The 18,779-nt window shown below is 49.0% G+C and overlaps 1 protein-coding gene across 2 annotated transcripts in view; it reads left to right on the top strand.

The window, feature by feature from the left end:
* The first annotated feature begins 300 nt into the window (after nt 1-300).
* The window catches only part of CYTH3 (cytohesin 3), an 89,214-nt gene continuing 70,735 nt past the window's right edge, over nt 301-18,779 (top strand). For both annotated transcript variants that reach the window (XM_080830506.1, XM_080830505.1), the window contains exon 1: nt 301-354. In XM_080830506.1, coding sequence (XP_080686632.1) covers nt 312-354 — 43 coding nt within the window. In that variant the 5' untranslated portion in view covers nt 301-311. The remainder of the gene's footprint in view (nt 355-18,779) is intronic.

The raw sequence follows: 18,779 nt of genomic DNA, 5'->3' as shown, positions 1-18,779 counted from the left end.
CGCCGCGCCGCCGTTCCCCAAGGGTCGCATCTCAGTCCTGCCGGGCCCGCGCAGCGCGGTCCGGGCGGGGCCGGGCGCGTTCCCGCGGGCGGGGCCGCGCGATCCTAGGCCCCGCCCACCGCACCGGGGGCGGGGCCTGTGCGTCACGTGAGGGCGCGCCGAGCGGCGAGTGCCCCGCCCGGCCGGAGGAGGCCCGGGCCGCGACCCGGCGCGCGCGCGCTGCTGGAGCCGCCCGGCCGCCCGCGCGCTCCGCACCCGCGGCGCCCACCGCCCGCGGCCCCGGGCTCGCCGGCAGCGGGAGCGGCCTCAACATGGACGAGGACGGCGGCGGCGGTGGCAGCGAGGGCGGCGGCGGTGAGTGTCGGAGGTGTGGCCGGCCCGGCTGGCGGCCTGGGGCGGGGGTCGCGGGCGCGCCGGACTGGAGCGGGGCGGCCGGACCGGGGCCCGGACTCTGAGGTCCGGGCGGTGCCGGTGCCTGCTGGCCGCCGAGGCCGGCGGCGCGCCGGTCCGGGGCCCGGGGGAGGGGGCCGACGGGGTTGCCGCCGAACCGGAGCGGGGGTCGGGGGCGAGGCCGGGGTCGCCTGCGGCCGGGGCGGCCTGGGGACTCGGAGCAGGGCTCAGGGGTCGTCCTGGAGGGGTGGGGGACCTTGGGGGCGACCTTCCCCGCCTCTCCTCGCCAAGGGCGTCCACGCCCTCCGGAGCCCGACCGCAAGAGGCTGACCCCCTTGGCGTCTTAGGTGGTTGGAAGGAAGGTATCCCCGGGAAATGGGGTGAGGAAAGTTTCCAATTGGGGATTCTCGGGGTCCAAGAGGGGATAGTGGGGGCGACAGGGTGGAAAACCGTACTAGTGTTTCGGTCTTTAGGTCAGAAGTGGTCAGTCAGTGGGGCGGCTTCAAGGAGGAGGGGGCAGCCAGAGAACACGCATTTTATGAAATAGGGAACGTTACAGGGTAAGCCAAAAAAATAAGTCAAAGCAGCCGAGGGTCGGAGTCGGGAGGGGCAGCCGGCAGGGAGGTGAGACCAGAAAACCCGGCTGCCTGCCTGACGTTTAGTTACCCCTGGCAGGAAGATTTGCATTTATTGTAGATTACTTAGTGGCATGCAAATTACTGTTGTGTCATGCTGCGAATTGTGTCCGTGTGGCAGCATTACGCGTGCGGATGCAGGGGGTCGTTGCTTTGGAAAGCAGAGGGTTAATACCTCTATCTTACAAGGACACCCGAAGTTGAGGTTTTCTCTACTTTTGCTGCGGATCTCCTTTATGCTGACAGACCGAATCTTCAGAACCCCTGGTATAATGAGGGAGTGTTTTGGAAAAAAAAAAAAAAAATCTTAATTACAGGCTGCTGGAGCAGCTGCCTGTAAGAATCAGCAGTATCCAATGCTTTCAGGTTGAAGTGGTTAATCAAGGTGCCTTCAATCTAGACTGTTAAGTGCTGCCCAGGGGGAAATGTTTGTGCCCCAAGAAGCGATGCGGCTGCGATGGTGGGAAGTTGGCACGCACCGTGGCATTTGGCAAATTCAGTTCTCACAGTTAAAGCTAGGGGTAGCACTGTGGCACCGAGTGGGTGTGTTGTTTATGAAAGAAAGTGCTGTGGAGAGAAGGAGCCCAGTTGCAAGCCCTCCTACAGCCAGGCTGGCTGTCTGAAGATTCTTAAGCAGTGGGTTCTCCGTAGATACCCTGCTCCCTGCCTGTCACGACTGGGGTAACAACAGGCATGTAGCAGTTTTTCCTTTTTAGAAAATAAACAACCATAATATTTAAACATTTGACATTGCTGGGTTGGCGATTTTGTATGGAAGGTGTGTCCGACTCTGAATACAGAAATGTGGCGGGCTTGAAGGTAAAAGCAGATGTAAAGATTAGAAAAGGAAGTCAGTGTGGCCCAGCAGTTTATAGATCTTGAGTACTGTAACAAAGGATGTTATTAAGTATCAAAAGTCTTCAAACGTTCTTTGGGCTCTTAATTTGAAGATTGCATTCCCATGAGAGATATTTAGGAAAAAAAAAAAAAAATCTCATGCCCAGAGATGTCAATTACGCTCTTTGTAATAGTAGAAAATTGGAAATAGCAATGCCCAATAGGAGAAAGGTGAGCTAGATAATGGGAAGTTTATTGATAAAAAGTTACAACCATTAAAAGCAAGCAGTTGCTTTATATATCATGGCCGAAACAATGTAAGAACTGGTGATATGGATATTTTGTTTTCTTTGTATGTTTTCCAAGTTTCTGGAATGGTGTGTGTTACTTTCAAATTTGAATTAAAAAAAAAAAAAAACTTACATAAAAAAAGGTACCCTGCATTGGGAAAGGGGTGTGATTGTTTTTAATCTCCCTGACTAGAACAATCAACAATGAGCAGTTATTTGTCTACTAAAATGCCCGGCAGCATGGTAGGTGCTGGAAAACAACTTTTAACATCTATTGATAAGGTTTATTATCTTTCTTGTACTGTAGAAAACCCTTCAAAATAACTTCGGCAATCTTAGAATTATATTTTTGGATAAGTGAGAGCCTTAGAGTTTTGGAATTAGTCATTATATAGTGGTTATTGTATACATTTGATGTGCTTGTGGTTAACTGTTTTGGGGAGGTTTTGAAGTTAACATACCCTTTTAAAGTTCTTTATAGTTATTACTGCCATTTAGATTTTAAAAACTTTGCTTTAAAGTTCAAACTTTAAAAAAGTTCAGCCCTTTGAAACAGAATAATTTCAGTTGCCAGTTATTCGGCGGCCAACGGTTAAAAAACTTCTTTGTGTAGAGTTTTAGAGTATAGGATAGAACTTTGAACTGTACATTGGGAAGTCAGCCACAGCTTGTTTACAAGATAGGGTAAATAATCACGTCAGAGGGGAGACAGGCACGGGAGATCACTTAAGAGCTCTTTTTTGCTAATGTGTGAGGGGGGTTAAAAGACTTCAAAAATGATTCTGACTTGCTATTTTTATAATTTGAATTTTTGTCCAGGGTAGTATTTGTTGTTTCAATGCAAGATAAGGGGAGAGGATGGTGATGTGAATGGTAGGAAGGCAGTTCTAAGGAGGAACAAGGTGGGGGGGAGCTGGTACAAGATTACAAGAACACATTGTTACTTATAATGTGTGCAGAGTGTAGTTAAGGTATTTTTAATTCCTTCAGGGCTTTGTTGCCGCTCAGTTTTTCTAGAACAGTTCTTGAGATTTGTCTCTACTTGGCAGGTGACTGGCTAGTTTGGCTCATTGCCACCATCTTAATGCTCAGTTTGGGAATCTGCCTGCTTGATGTTCCCGAATGGACCATCTGTGGCCGATGAAGTGAATAACTTTACTGGTTTCCCCCTCCCCAGTCGGTGTAGATGAAGTTCAAGCGTGTGCTTCACGGGAAAAGGTGCCCCACTTCACTCCTAATGAAATGATACAGATTAAGACCAGGTTGAGAGCCCACCTCTCACCTGCCAGGCAAGCAGGGACCACCCCCTCCCCCGTTTGAAACCATCTGTTGGCAGTAGGAGGGTAAATTACTTACAGCGCCAGCCTGTATCCTGTTGGCTCAGCTCCATGGCTTGCCCTTCCCTGGCCTGCCGGCCAAGGGACTCACCCCTGCAGGCAACATTTTCCAGACCTTTGGGTCAGCTGGCCTGGGGCTAGGTTTGACGGATGGGAGCCGCCGGTGGGGGTGGGGGAGATTGGTGACTGCAGGAAGGGGGCAGTGGGGTTCTCTCTCCTCTTGTTCTGCCTCAGACCATCTCCGGCCACAACCGCCGTGTCTCCTTGCGGCTCCAGCTCCTGCCCCCCGACTGAGCCCCCGGAGCCTTGGGAATACGGCCTCCGTTTGGGCCTCCCGCTTGGAACCGGTAGCAGCGTCTCGCTCTTGCGGAGCTCTGGGTTGTCTTACCATTTCCTGTGTGACTTCTCAGCTTTTCCATCAGGCGTGCAACCAACTCCTTGTATGAAATTTCCTCCCTTTCAGCTTCTTAGGGGGCTTTCCGTTTCTCTGGGTGGGTCCCGATGGATACAGCAGTGCTGGGCAGCAGGCGCTTCGTAAACAGCTGCGAGCGTGTAAACCGTTTGAGGATCGCAGCTCTAGGGGGTCTGATCTGCAGGTGTACTTGTGCGTGTTGGAGGTACTGTAGGTCCACGATCATTCACTGCATTGCTTGTGACAGTAAAAGATGAGAAATAACCCAGATGTCCACCCGCGGGAGCCTCATCTAATGAATCTTAGACCCAGATGGTGAAGGAACTTGTAGAAAGGAAGGAGCAAGCACTTTATGATTTTTTTAAAAAGATTTTATTTATTTATTTCACAGACAGAGATCACAAGTAGGCAGAGAGGCAGGCAGAGAGAGGGGGGAAGCAGGCTCCCTGCTGAGCAGAGAGCCCGATGCAGGCAGGGCTCGATCCCAGGACCCTGAGATCATGACCTGAGCTGAAGGCAGAGGCTTTAACCCACTGAGCCACCCAGGCACCCCGCACTTTATGAAATTTTTAAAAAAAATTTAGAGAGATGGGGATGGGGAGAGAGTGTGTGTGTGTGGGCACTAGAGAGAGCGTGCAGGGGGAGGGGTGGGGCGGCAGAGAGAGTGGAGAACCTTCAGCAGGCTCCATGGCCAGCGCAGAGCTTGATCTCAGGGCCCTCAGGAGTCAGGCGCTTACCTGACTGAGCCACCCAGGCACCCCTGCACTTTATGAATTGATGTGGAAAGAGCTCCAAAATATCTTACTAAGTTACAGAGACAAAGCGTAGGAAAATGTGCATTGTATGCTACCATTTTTCTTCTCTTTTCTCTCCTTTCTTTCAAGTGCCTCTATGTGTGAAAGTTCTCGGGAAGGCTAAATAAGGAACCAAGAATTATGTTTGCCCGTATGCAGAGGGCAGTGGGAACTGAGCAGGTGGGGGATGTAAGTGCAGAGGAGCTGTGGCTCTGTACCTTTTTATTTTTGCGATTCGAAAAGGTTTATTTCCACTTCTTCCCAAACTGGAAAATAGTTTGATAGTTTGACAGGAAAATAGTATGCTGGTAAGAAAGCATCTTTTTTGAGAGTTGCTTTTGTTGTTGGTGGTGGTTTTTTTTTGGCGGGGGGGAATCTTAAGCAGGCTCCACGCCTAGCACAGAGCCAGACTGGGGGTTGATTTCACAAACCTGAGATCATGACCTGAGCCGAAATCAAGAATCAGATGCCTTTTTTTTTTTTTTTTAAAGATTTTATTTATTTATTTGACACAGAGAGAGAGAGCACAAGTAGGCAGAGAGGCAGGCAGAGAGAGAGAGAAGAAGCAGGCTCCTTGCTGAGCAGAGAGCCCGATGTGGGGCTCAGTCCCAGGACCCTGAGATCTTGACCTGAGCCAATGGCAGAGGCTTAATTTACTGTGCCACCCAGTTGCCCCAAGAGTCAGATGTTAACCAGCTGAGCCACCCAGGCATCCTGAGAATGTTTTTAAATATTAAAAAATAACATTTTCAGTGTAGAAAGCTATAAAATAGGTTACCTATATTTTCAGTCCATGCACAGGAAATTACTGTTCCTTTGGCTGTTTAGGGGCATCTGTGTGGCTTGGTCACTTGGTCGGCTGTCTCTGGATTTCTGCTCTGGTCATGATCTTAGGGTCCTGGGATCCAGTCCCTCCTGGGGCTCTGGAGGGAGTCTGCTTCAGGATTCCCTCTGCTTCCCCCCTGCCCCCCACCATTCTCATAGATAAATCAATCTTTTTTAAAAAGTGACATGGTAGGTGTTTTCAGAGTATGTGTAGAGCATTCTCTTCTGGAACATTGATGCAGCAGGTATGGGTAAGGCCCCGACCAATGCCAGGGCCTGTGCTTAGTGCAAGGGTGAGTAGTAGTGAGTAAGGCCGGTGAATTGCCTGAATTCCCAGAACTTTTGTTTAAATGGGAGACAGACAGGAAAGGTAAACAGACACATAAAATAATTGCAGATTATGCTGTGGTTGAGGGTTGAGGGGTTGAGGGGGAGTGGGAGAGAGGCAGGGAAAGCCTACAGCCCGCCGAAGCCTTTGGGGAGGAAGTTAATCTGTCAGGGGCAGCCTGAAGGGGGAGTGGGACAGCAGCGGCCCGGAAGGAGCAGCTTCAGTAGGTAGGGAGTTCACATTTTGTTCCAAGCACGTGCAGCCAGTGAAGGATTTGATTTGGTTTGTTTATTTTTTTAAAGATTTTATTTATTCGACAGAGACACAGCGAGAGAGGGAACACAAGCAGGGGGAGCGGGAGTGGGAGAAGCAGGCTTCCTGCTGAGCAGGGAGCCCAATGCTGGGCTTGATCCCAGGACTCTGGGATCACGACCTGAGCTGAAGGCAGGCACTTAACCATCTGAGCCACCCAGGTGCCCCACTGAAGGATTTTAAACAGGGCTATGACGTTTGACTTCTGTTTTAATAATTTTAGGTAGTTACATAGTGCTGTCTGTGCTCGGGGTCCTGGCCTGTGTATTTTATGTATCTTACTGTTGGCAGTTACCTGGTCAGACATGTAATGTTGTCACCATTTGCAGATGAACCTGGAAATCGGAGGCACAGGGAAGCTAAGTGACTTGTGTCACATGTCACAGCTGGTGAGTGGCGGGGCAGGGATCCAGTCCAGGTGGTCTGGCTCCAGGGGCCACCTTCTCCAGCATTGCCCCCTCTGCCCTTCTAAGAAGAGTGTTCCTGGCCACTGAGTGGAGGATGGACCACAGGAGGGGAGGGAGGACCTGGGGGGAACATGGCAGCTGTTCAGGTGAGAGTCACACGGGCATGGGGGATTGGGCAGCAGTGACGGCAAAGAGACATAGATGACAGGTCTGTATCAGGGCACAGAAAAGTACAGAAAACACTCATTTTGCCATTACTCAGATTTAATAGAATAGCTGCTAATGTTTTGTGACATTGTTTTAGGTCTTTCATTAAAAACAACAACAACAACAACAACAAACCACTCAAGCATTACAGGTGCGTCTCCGTCTCTGCGTACGGCAGTGTTGTTGCTCCGGAGAAAATTTTGGTGCCTTCTTTCGCTTCCTTTGCCTTAGCCTTCTGGTGTTTTCCCCGCTGTCATCCTTGTCTGCATAGCAGCCAGAGTGATCTCTTGAGACCAGATCATGTCTCCCCCTGAGTCTGCACTGTTCTCCGCCTGGAGCCCTCTCTGCAGGCTGTACCGTGGCCCCAGGAGCCGCAGGCCGGGGGCTGCAAGCTTTCTCCGTAAGCCGGCAGGGTAGGAAGTAGTTTCGCCTTTGTATGCCACATCCCCTTACAAATTTTTTTTTTTTTAATAACCCTTTAAAAACATAAAGATCATTCTTCCTCGGGGACTGTCCTTGGCCCCTGTTCTCATCCCCTGCTGTCTCTGTGATGTTTCCTCCCACCTTCGCTACCACGCTGGTCTCCTTGCTCTTCCGTGAACGTGCCCGGCACCCCCACCCCCTCCCTGCCCTCGTGCCTTTGCGGTGCTGTTCCCCAGCGGCCCCTGAGTATTTGCTGTGCGCTTGCCGGCTCCATCCAGCTTTCTGTTGCGTGTCTGCTTCCTTCACCAGCCCGGTTAAAACAGCCCCCCAGTGTCACCCTGTTCCCGCTTCCTAACACCGCCCCGTACGTATATTGTCTCTTCTCTCTGAGGCGGTAGGTTCCATGAAATTGGGAACATTGTCTGCCTTTACCCATGACCGTGCTCTAAGACCTGGAACACGGCTCCTGGCGGGCCTCCAGGGAATATTTATGAACAGACGTCAAAGTTGAGGTGACTTGTTGAGTGATTGCTGGTCCTACTCCCCTCTCCCTTGTGTATTTCCTAAGGGCACACATGAATTTGTTAGGGTCCATTGTATCGTTTTTATACTTTAATATCGATGTGTGCACCTACAGACAAGGTGGAGAGCTCTTCTTGGTTTGTTTAAAACTATAAACATGGTGCCGCACTGTCCAGCATGTTCTGCAAGCTGCCAGGAGCTTATCCGTGTTACCATGTAGACCCTATTTATTTCATAGAACGGTCACATTTTATGATTTCTCGTGTCCTGGGTTGGACTTCGATGTAGACTTCTCCCTGGGCTTCTCAGCTTTTGCAGACGTGGGGGAGTGTTTCTGGAGCGTAACCCTGGAACTGCACGTGCGGGTGTGCGCAGGCTTTCAGTTTCCTTACCTGCTGCCAGATGGCTTTCTCGCTGGGGACGCGCTCCTCATCTCTGGGCGGTCATCAGACTCCCAAGCGTTGGCCCGTCTCCCGAGTAAGAGACGACGCGTTGCTTCGCCGGTGACGAGGTGTATTCTGGAGAGTCAGATGGACGAGCCGGCAGCTGGGAGGCCAGAGGTGCAGGAAGTGCGGGGATCAGAGAGGACTTCCAGGTCTGATGCTGGTGCGGCTGCGTGAGAGCGGGAAGTCTGGGGAGGTGGGGCTGGCAGAAAGCCATTTGGAGGAACCTTTTTTTTTTTTTTTTTGGTCAAGAACGTCATTATCTTGTGGTCACTTTTGAAGGATATTTCACCGGGCCTACAGTTGTAGGTTATTGAGTCCTTTCATTGCCGGTTCATTGCCTCTGGCTTCCACTGATTCTGTTGAGAAGTCTGCTGTTTGTCTTCTGCTTCGGAAGGTGACGTCTCCTCCCCCACCTTCCCCACCTTCGGCTGCTTGTAAGATTCTTCTCTTTGCCTTTGATTTTCAGCTGTTCCTGTGGTGTGTCCAGATGTGGTTTTCGGGATTGGCGGCGGTGGTTCTGCCTTTTTGGCGGTGCTGCGACAAGACTTAATCTTACGCTGGGTTTGGAGGATGGTTGCTCATTTTCTCTTGATCGGCTCCTTTGGCTGCACTCCCTGGCTGTCCTTCTGGGACTCCACCTTGTCATCGTGTCCTGTGCGTCTCTCAGACTCTTCCCTGCATTCTCCCTCCTCGTTATCTGTCCACGCTTCCCTCTGAATATTTCCTTCTGACCCGTGTTGCAGCGAACTCCTCCTTTCTTCGTCTCCGGCCTGCGATGAGACCCACGTTCTGAGTTCTGAATTGCAGTTACTGCCGCCTGCAGCTTTGCTTTTTTTTTTAGATTCCAACTTTCTGCTGAAACTTTTCATCTTGTAAACTAGTTTCCTTGTTCTGTTAATCATGGTTATTCTAAAGTCCACGTCTGATCATGTCGATACTCGGAGAGCTTGTGAGTGGATTCTGCCGTCTGTCCTACCCTTGGTTTTCAGTCATGGGGTCCTGACTCTGGATGGACCTGTTAATTAGCCTGTAGACAACGAGTATGGAAAATTGTAGAGATAAGTTGAGGCTCGGGCGATTCTCCCCAGGGGAGGCTTCTGGCAGGCCGCCAAGCTGGGGGAGACCCCACTTCAGAGCTGTGAGCAGCGGTCTGCTTTTGGTCTGACCCCTCCTGGGGTAGCTCTCTGGGGGTCCCCGCTGAAAGCCTGGGGTGTCTGCTAGGCTCCTTCTATCTGGCAGCCCACGAGCTCCCCCCAGTCCCCGAAGACTGCTGGAGGCTCTGCCGGCCTACTCAGACTCAACACCACTTGTGTCTGCTTCGCTTTTTGGCCTCTCGGCCTCTGCAGTGAGTTGGCAGACGTCTCAAGGAGAAAAGTGGCTTCGCTTGTGGGCTCACCTCTCTGCACTTGCTTCTGGGATCCCAGCCTCCCAAGTCTGCCCTGCATCGGTAGCTCCCCAGTACCTTCACACAGTTGTTTCTTGTAATTTGTTCAGCTCTTTTCGTTGTTCTTGGCAGATGGGTCGGTCTGTCACAAACTAGTCAGCTTTTACTGGAAGCAGCGTCTAAGAAGTTCAGTTTTGGTATTTAACTTTGGACTGGTTAGTGAGACGTCCGGGTGGGGATGGTAGGAAGGCAGGCGGCTGTGGGGGTCGGCGGCTTAGAAGGCCTGACCGGGTGGGAGATGAGCGTTGGGAAGTTCATGGGACTGGGTGAATGAGATCAATTAGGGGGAGAGAGTCCAGAGAAAGGGGAAAGCCCCAGGGCTGGGGAAAGCCCCAGGGCTGGGGACAGCCCAGTAAAGGAGACCGGGAAAGGGTAGCCCGTGATGTCCGGGGCCCCCTCGGAGGTTGTGGTTGGTGCAGAAGTTAAGGGAGGAGCTGTGTTTTCAGAAGAGAGGGTGGTCAGCCGTCCTGGGTTCTCTGGAGAGGTACGCTGACATGAGGCTAGAGAAGGGTCTTCTGGATCAGGGGAAAGGTCGGGAGCGGGCTGAGGAGGAACCTGGAAAGATGTTTCCTTGCTTTAGGAAAAGCCTGGCCCACGCCCGCGAGTGGACGTTTGCCTCCGCGATGAGAATGGCAGGAAGGCTACAGGGGTGGGACTCTGAGAGGCAAAGTCCTGTATGTTTTGCCTTGAAATGTTTCTTCAGTAGATCATTTTGATAGAGGACCAAAAGTAATTCGTACCAGGTGAGCTAGCACGGTGTGGCTGTTGGCACGGTCACGCTCTTAGAGTGAACAACTTTGGGAGAGACTGATTAGGTTTAGAAAGTTACTGGCAGATAGATCCTCTAGGAAGCAGGTGTATCAGTTTGCGGCGAGGTGGGACCATTGAAACGTGTCACGTGGAAAGATCGGTTTTGCCAAAGTAGCCAAAAAGCAGCTTAAAATAGAATCGCTTTTGGAGCTGTGGGAGAAGAGTAAATCATTTAAATGAGAGTAGAAGGTACATGGGTCCCCATCCTTATTTTTGAAGTTAATCGAACTTACCAACATCTTGTGGTCAGCTCCCCCATTGACATGATAGATCAGACACCGGATTCTGCAGGGTTCTATAATGTGGCTGGAGACAATTCTGCAAGCATTTATTTATGGATAAATAGACTATTAAGTAAATATTAGACTCACCTAAGTCAGTTTAGTTGTCGAAGAAGATTTGGTAATTTGCTTTCTCAGAGCAAATTTACTCTTTGAGCTGACTTAGTTTTCAGTAAGTCAGCGGGAGCGCCGTTCAAATAGTAGAAAATCAGTTCCGTCTCAAACTCTCAACAGGGTTATTTTTAATTACTGTACTCTTCTTTCTGAAAAACTTATTTCTGTAATTAATATATAAAAGGAGCAATTGGCTGTAAAACTGGACCGTTTGGATGATGATTGAGAAGCATTTCCCAATATCTAGGTAATTAGTGATTTTTTTTCTTTTCAGTTTTCATCCAGATGTTTGGCAGCATGTAAACCCAGCCTTACTGCAGTTTTCTAATTCACTTTCATGGGAACATATAATATTCTCCGTTTATTTTGGACAGCAGAGTTTCCTTTTTCTGTGGACAGATACATATGAAACACATGGTCTTCGAGTGGAGTTTGTGGTCCTCTGAGAATTCTCTGAAGGAGGAAATGGGTTGACCTACTGGTTGCTATGAAGTAAAAACAATCTTGTTTTCATTTTTCAGTGAACATCTGGGTTGCATTTATTATTTTGCATTCTCGAGGTTCCTTGAAACCGCAATTTGATAATAGGAGGGTTCATTAAAACAGTAACTATTTACCTATTTTTATAATTGATTTAAGTGTTAGGGTGGCTGATAGATTTAAAAAAAAATTAAGTATTTCTTTCCTTTTTATAAATGTAACTTTTAAGTAACAGCCCTTGATTTTAAACCATAAAGTAGGACCTAGATAGTTTTGAGGAGCGGGGGAAGGAACAATCAAGCGGCTCATTTCTCTCTTTCCCGTTGCCATTCAGCTGGTGGTGGTGGGCACGGGCGTACTTGGCCCTGGGTCCCCTACCTCGGATCCATCCTCCCTTTCTTCCTTGTAAAGGACCCTGATTTGTTTAGCGATCTACTCCTAAGGAAGGGAGTAGATCTTATCACCACTACAAAACCACACCACTAGAAAACGAATCTTGAAAGGTATAAACCAGGGAAGGAAATCCCTTTTCCTTTATCACTGATTAATTGGAGGAGGGGAGCGTCACCCAAGTCTGGCCAAGGAGCTGTGAAGGGCGGTCCGCAGGGGGATCTTCTTGGGAAGGTTTCTTCGTTCTTAGACAAATAAGAAACCGTTCCCTGTCTTTGGATGGACTTTGTTGGCCTGCTCAGGTGGCCAGCTTACTTACATCCGTGACATCCCTCACAGCCATCCGGACGCGCAAGACAACCAGCTGGATCCCCAAGGACGTGGTTGAGTTGCTGAATGTCACCCACCCGGAGCCTCCCTGTGTCCACACTTCCTGTCACGCGGGACGATAAATGCCCTTCTTGTTTACATGGTCGAGAGGCGTTCTGTAGGGAACGCAGGCATCTCGCCAGACCCTGGCTGTCGCAGAGGCAGGCCCGGCGTGTCCTCCGCTCAGCCGGGGGACCTCGTCCCCTCTTTCCTTCCACGCGTACTCATCAAGCAGTTGTATTTACTAACACTTTAAGGACCGAGCGAGGTTATATTTTCTCTTTGAGATGAATGCTTTTAATAAAACAAAATATATTTTCATACGCTTACCCACCGGTTCATAGTTTCATTTGGCAATTCCTTACGATTCCATTTATTGTAACATGAACATTTTGAAACACGCAGCAGTCCAAAGTGGCGGGCGTTGGCCGTTGACTGTACCATCAGAAGACAGGACTTCCTTTTAGTTCTTAGCAGAGAGGAAATCAAATGATCAAGAATGTCCTTTTCCAAGTTTCAGTAATTAAATTAAAATTTTTTTCAATTGAGACAGACAAATGAATTCATTTTTGTTTGTGTTAGAGTATGGGAAAATTGGAGGATTTCAGGGACTTTGAAGCATTTGGCCTGTTCACACGGTGAGGCTGTATTTCCCAAGTGTGGGAGGGACAAGTCGTTGCAGACTTTCTCAGTCTATGACCGCACTTCTGAGAGCGCAGAGCGTCCTGAGAATAAAATGGTGTCTTTCATTGCCCACGCAGAAGGAATCTTCATATTGGATAAGTGTTCTTCCAAAATGTGACATGTTCTCGGGACCCGCAGAGCTTCTGTTGTGGATCCCCAAAGTAACACGTTTCTAAATTCACTTTCTCATTTAAAATAGTGGCCAAGCTGTGTACTAGTTGAATGGTTACCGTGGCATTTTTATTTTTCCGAGAGAAAGTCTGATGCCTCCTGCTGTCCTTCCTGTGGCCGCCTTGGTCTCCAAGTGCCGACCCCTGGGGGCGTGTGGACAGAGGCAGCGCGGACGGTGTCTCCCACGCTCGCTCTGCACCCCCATGGCGGTTCTCCCTCCCAGATGCCCAGTAATTTGGCTGGACATGCAGAACATGACTAATTTTTTTTTTTAATCTGGAAAGAACATAAGCTGAGATACTCCCCTGGGTTCTGCTGCTCGTCGTGCTTAGACATGAGGTTTCGGGATTCAAGTGTTTCCTGCCTCCCACCCTGCCTCCATCGTTTTTGTGCCACGAAGAGGAGCCTGGGGCCTTCTCTTTTTGTCTTTCCCATCAAGTATTAAGATCCTGGTGAAGAACGGACTATCCTGCGTGTCAAGATAATGAAGACTGTCTCTTTCGGAAGTGTCCAGGCCGCTTCTGTGTTAGAAACTATCTCCCTCTTCCATTTTATCTGTGAAGGTCTGGGGTAGGGTGAAAACCAGTTTCACTCTCGACATTGAAGCCTGCTATGCTAGTCCTTCCAGCCTGCCTGGGAGTTCCGAGTCCTGGAGCCATGGCGGTGGCCCAGCCCATGACCAGTATGTCCCCTTGGGGAGACCATCTTAGGAGTTCTCTAATCACAGTAGCTTGGCTTCCGTGGTTTTATCTTCACAGTCCCAGCAATCAAGGAATCCCGATTGTTGACTAGGAATTTGAGGGACAGATGTGACAGGAGAGCCATTTTCCTTAAAGAGTTGTTAAGTTAATGACTTTCACTGGTTAAAAAGATTAACGGCCCTTTGGGTGCCTGGGTGGCTCAGTGGGTTAAAGCCTCTGCCTTCAGCTCAAGTCATGATCCCAGGGTCCTGGGATCGAGCCCCGCATCAGGCTCTCTGCTCAGCAGGGAGCCTGCTTCCTCCTCTCTCTCTCTGCCTGCCTCTCTGCCTGCTTGTGATTTCTGTCTGTCAAATAAATAAAATCTTAAAATAAGATTAATGGCCCAGCCTGGGCGGTAATACCAACCTGAACCTCTTCCCCAGATGCTTGAGAGGGGAGCCTGACTTTTAGCATAAACCCTTAATTTTATAAGACTGTTTCTGCATGTTTTACCGAAGCTTTTTTTTTTTCTTTTCTTTTCTTTTCTCTTTTTGCTAATATCCGTCCCTCCCTTTATCCAGACAGCGTTACTTTCCGTTTATCAGAATCTGGAACCGTAGGATCTTGGCTGTGCTGGGCAGCCCCCCTCTTCTCGTCTATACTTTTCTGTGGCTGACTCTGTTGGGATGAATCATGGAGCCATCCCTTCCCAGATAATCTCAGTCCTGTGGGACTGGAGGGCCCCCTTCCCCCTGTGGTCTCATTAATTAAGGGAATTAAGCTTGCAGAATTTCTGTCCGTGTGCTATGTCAGCTCCGCCGCTGGAGGATGTTTCAGGGCAGAAAACAGGCAGCTATAATGTTAATGCTTGATTCTGAGAATTTGTGTCTCTACTCTGTGTACGCTTGCAGAAGTTTGTTTAACTGGTAGAACTGATTGTTGTCGACATATTTCTTAAGTAAATATACGCAGCTCCAGTACTTCCAGCTTGAGCCTGTGTGGATAATCTCCTTAGGCTTCAGTCTTCCGGTATGTGACACGGACAGGGAAGAAGAAGCCCAAGGGAAATCACGGAGCGAAGAATCTGTCAGAAATCCCAGACCGTGCGCTGGCATTTACAACGCCCACCTTTACGTGCCGAGCAGACGGCACTGGAGGGGCTGCTGCATTCGGATTTAGGGATAACTGATCATTGCCAGTACGGTGATGCTGTCTTTCCTCCCTCAGCTTTGTCTTTTGAAAATTTTCAAATCTACAGTAAAGTTGAAAGAATACCCGTCTGTTTGTCACCTTAATTCACCAGGTGCTAAAATGTTGCCGTATTTGCTTTATCTCTACATGTGTATAAACTGTAGTTTGTTTCGGCGGGTGGGGTGCGGATCCTTTGAAGGTAAGTTACAGACGTCATAACGACTTTATCCCTAAACCCTTCAGCATTCATCGGCTAAAGACGATCTGCTCCTGACCCCGGCCCTGCCGGACTGAAGACAGCCGGCATAGTTCTGTACTCTCCTTCCCCGCGCAGCCCCAATTCTGCTTGCCCCCAAATGTCTTTTCTATTTTTCTTACCTAGGCTCTAATCAGGTTTACACCTTGTATTCAGTTACATCTCTCCTTTAAAACAATTGTCTGCTAGGGGCTGATGGTGACTTTTTCCAAGTGTCCAGGCCGGTTGCCTCCTATCATTTATTTGCACCCTGTAATCTAGGTTACATGTGTAAACACAAGAGAGGAGTGCTTTGGTTTCTTTAATGTCATTTCTTGAAATTATGGATATGTGAAAGTCGTCTCCTCGATTCAAGGTCAAAGTCACGTTCATTTTTCTTGTTCCTTGGTAAGTGCGGATTAGACCCGTAACAAAAAGGAGTTACTCAGTGGTTCAGATGTCAATGGAATATATGCGTGGGTGAACTTGGAATAAACATACACGGTGGTTTGTTAGACCTACCCTCATATGGAGGTGATTAAGAATTTTATTTTAATATGTGGCCATGGCTTTATAAAGAAACGAGCTTCAGAATTGGAAAATTTTGTAAGACAACTTTCTTTACATAATACAAAAGAGCAGCTTTTGCTGCCAGGTCCTTGGATGAAGAACAAACCTGAAATCTCTTAGGAATGAGTCTCCCCTCCTTCCTCCCCTCCCTCCTCGCCCCCCCTTTTCTTCCCTCCCCCTTTATCCCTCCTTCCCCCCTCCTTCTCCCCCCTCCCTCCCCCCTTTCCTATAGGCCTTAAACATTTTTAACTTTAGCTGCAGCCGAGACCAATACAGGAACCAGCTGTAACTTTTTTTGTTGTTGTTGGTATATCCGGTGATGGCCACAGCAAACTCATTGTATGAAAATTCAGTAAAGGAAAAGGGCAGGGTGGGAAAGAAAGTGACACTCTATAGAAGTATTCAAGCACCAGCGACAGGATCTGGGAGTCTCCTTTTCAGGCGGCTGGTTTGGATTCCACCCGAAGTACTCATTTGTTTGTGACTGGCCCAGTAGGCATTTTAATTCTTCCCTCTTCATCCTATTACGTATACAGCTGCGTAGCCAGAGCACATATATGCGAGGCCGAGTCCTGTTTTCAGTGGGAGGCAGAAAGCAGGAGCTGTGAGAACCCTCAGACTGAAACCCCCTCGTGTCACACGGGGCAGGGACTCGTCACAACACCGTTCTGGCTGGTGGAGAGGTGGCAGTAGTCCCGAGAAGGGAGCCCAGCTCTCCCTCCTCACGTCCGTCCCGTAGTCGCCTATGTGGGCATTCACCAGAGAGCAGAGAGGTGCGAATCAGCAGTTTGGTCAAATTAAATTTCAAACTTGGAGGTCCGCTTCGATGCCTTCACTCTAAAAGCTCTGCAGCTTTGATCAGCTCTGTCCTGTGAGGACCAAGTCCGGATCATCACCCTGTTGCTGAAGGTGGATGGTATGCTTCAGAACAGCTTTTGTGATCAGTGTAATTATCATAAGACCAGTGATTTTCACATACTTGTGTGTCTCCCAACATTTTGTTTTCCTTTTTTTTATGCGAAGGAGGTCAGATTTCTCAGATTGCTTCTAATTGTAGCCAGACATCCTGTTTGGGGGCTGTTTGAGACCAGGGCTGCCTGTGAAGAGATCAGGCAGCCCTGTGGCAGTCTTCCGACTTGGTCTTTGGAGATTCGGTTTTGTGAACAGGTTTCCTTGAAATGCCATGCTCTATTTTTAGATGGTCTCTTTGCATTTCTGTGGTTCTGGGCATCCACAATAAAACTGATTTATTATTCATCACAAAAATATTGTTCGGGGTCCTAAGGCTGCTGAAACTTTGTAGGAAAAAAAAATAAGCCAGTGCCACTTGAGTGGCGGGAATCAGCGAGGACTAGTGTTTTCTTTCTCAGGTCGTTACTGTGTCAGTACCAGCATGAACCACATTTTGAGGAATCCTCGCCCGTTTTACACTAGGTGGGCTCAGTCTCCTGGGTTCTCACAAATTACTCTTTTCTGCCTCCCACTGAAAGACACATTTTTGTAACCATTCAAGAAGCTTTCTGTACTGCTCTCTCTCTCCTGCCTCATTTTTACTCAAAGCCTTTTTTTTTTTTAAACTTGAGAATAGCCTGGTTTCTTAGATTTAGAAATGTTTTTGCTTGCTGCTTTATATAGTATCAGAGGCCCTTATGTTCTCGAAGTAATGTTTGATCCGACAAAGGTATTACAGGAGTCAGGGATCATCACCCTTGGGACTGATTTGGTGATAAAGTACTTAATCTTTGGTTAAAAATTGAACTGTAATTCACATAATCTAGTAGTCACCCTTTTAAAGTGGTGGGGTTTAGTATATACACAACGTCGTGCAGCCACCACCACTACCTAATTTTAGAACTTTTTAGAAAAGATTTTATTGACTTGAGAGAGAGCATGCGCGCCCACACCCACCCACCCAAGATGGGGGGAGGAGCAGAGGGGAAGGGAGAGGGACAAACTGACTCTGTGCCAATGTGGGACTCGATCCAAGGACCCTGAGATCGTGACCTGAGCTGAAACCAAGAGTCGGATGCTTAACCATCTGAGCCGCCCAGCCGCCCCTGAATTTTTTTAAGATTTTACCTTTTTTTTTTAAAATAAGTCAATCTTTTTTTTTTAAAAAGATGTAATTTATTTATTTATTTGACAGAGAGATTACAAGTAGGCAGAGAGGCAGGCAGAGAGAGAGGAGGAAGCAGGCTCCCCGCTAAGCAGAGAGCCCGATACCGGGCTCGATCCCAGGACCCTGAGATCATGACCCGAGCTGAAGGCAGAGGCTTTAACCCACTGAGCCACCCAGGCGCTCCTTAAGATTTTACTTTTATGTAATCTCCAATCCAACATGGGGCTTGAACTCACAACCCCAAAAGATCAAGAGTCACATCCTCTATTGACTGAGCCAGGCAGGAACCCCGGGAACATTTTTATTACCTTGGAAGGAAACACTGTCCCACAATTGCAGTCATTCTCCCTGGCTCCTACGAGTCTGTTGTGTGTGTGTGTGTGTGTGTGTGTGTGTGTGTGCGCGCGCGCCCGTGTGTGTGCATGTGTGTGGGTGTGCCTGCTCTGACAATCCCATGTAAATGGAATCGTACAGTATGTGGCCTTTTGTGTCTGGCTTCTTTCGCTTAGTAGGCTCATCCCTGTTGTAGCCTGATTCCGTTTTCCAGGTTTGTCCATGTTTTAACATGTTGCAAGATAAAGTGCCTGTAACTGTCTTGGGAGTGGCCCTGAGACGTGGGTCCGTTTTCCTGTTGGCGGTGGTCAGAGAGATGGCGCTTCTCTGTCATGTGGTCAAATCTGTGGCTTGAATGCCACCGTGAGGGTTTTCAGGTATGCACGTGTTCTCTTCCCACTGAGAAAGTCCAAGTTGATTTTCAGCCTTATTACTTGCAGAAGGGCCGAGCTGCGTCCTGGTGTGCTGAGCACTGAGTTTATCGCCGTGCGTGGTTTCTTCCAAAGCAGAACCATGTTCTCTGCAGACAGTTTTTACCCCCTGAAGACCCGTCTTGTAGGTTCAAGAAACTGAGTTTCACAGGGAGCTGTACCGAAATCCGTTAACGAAGCCTGAAGGATCTACTTCTCGGGTTTGGTGAGGCTTTGCCAGGAGTGACCCCAGGAGTGGATGTAGGAGAGCACGCTCTCCTCGGTCCCCCGGGCCTCCCGAAAGCCCAGCAGATGATAGGGCAGGAAGTCATG

The sequence above is a fragment of the Martes martes genome, assembly GCF_963455335.1.
Source record: "Martes martes genome assembly, chromosome: 18".
In the NCBI taxonomy this organism is placed as follows: domain Eukaryota; kingdom Metazoa; phylum Chordata; class Mammalia; order Carnivora; family Mustelidae; genus Martes; species Martes martes.
This window is presented reverse-complemented; position numbering and strand designations above follow the sequence as displayed.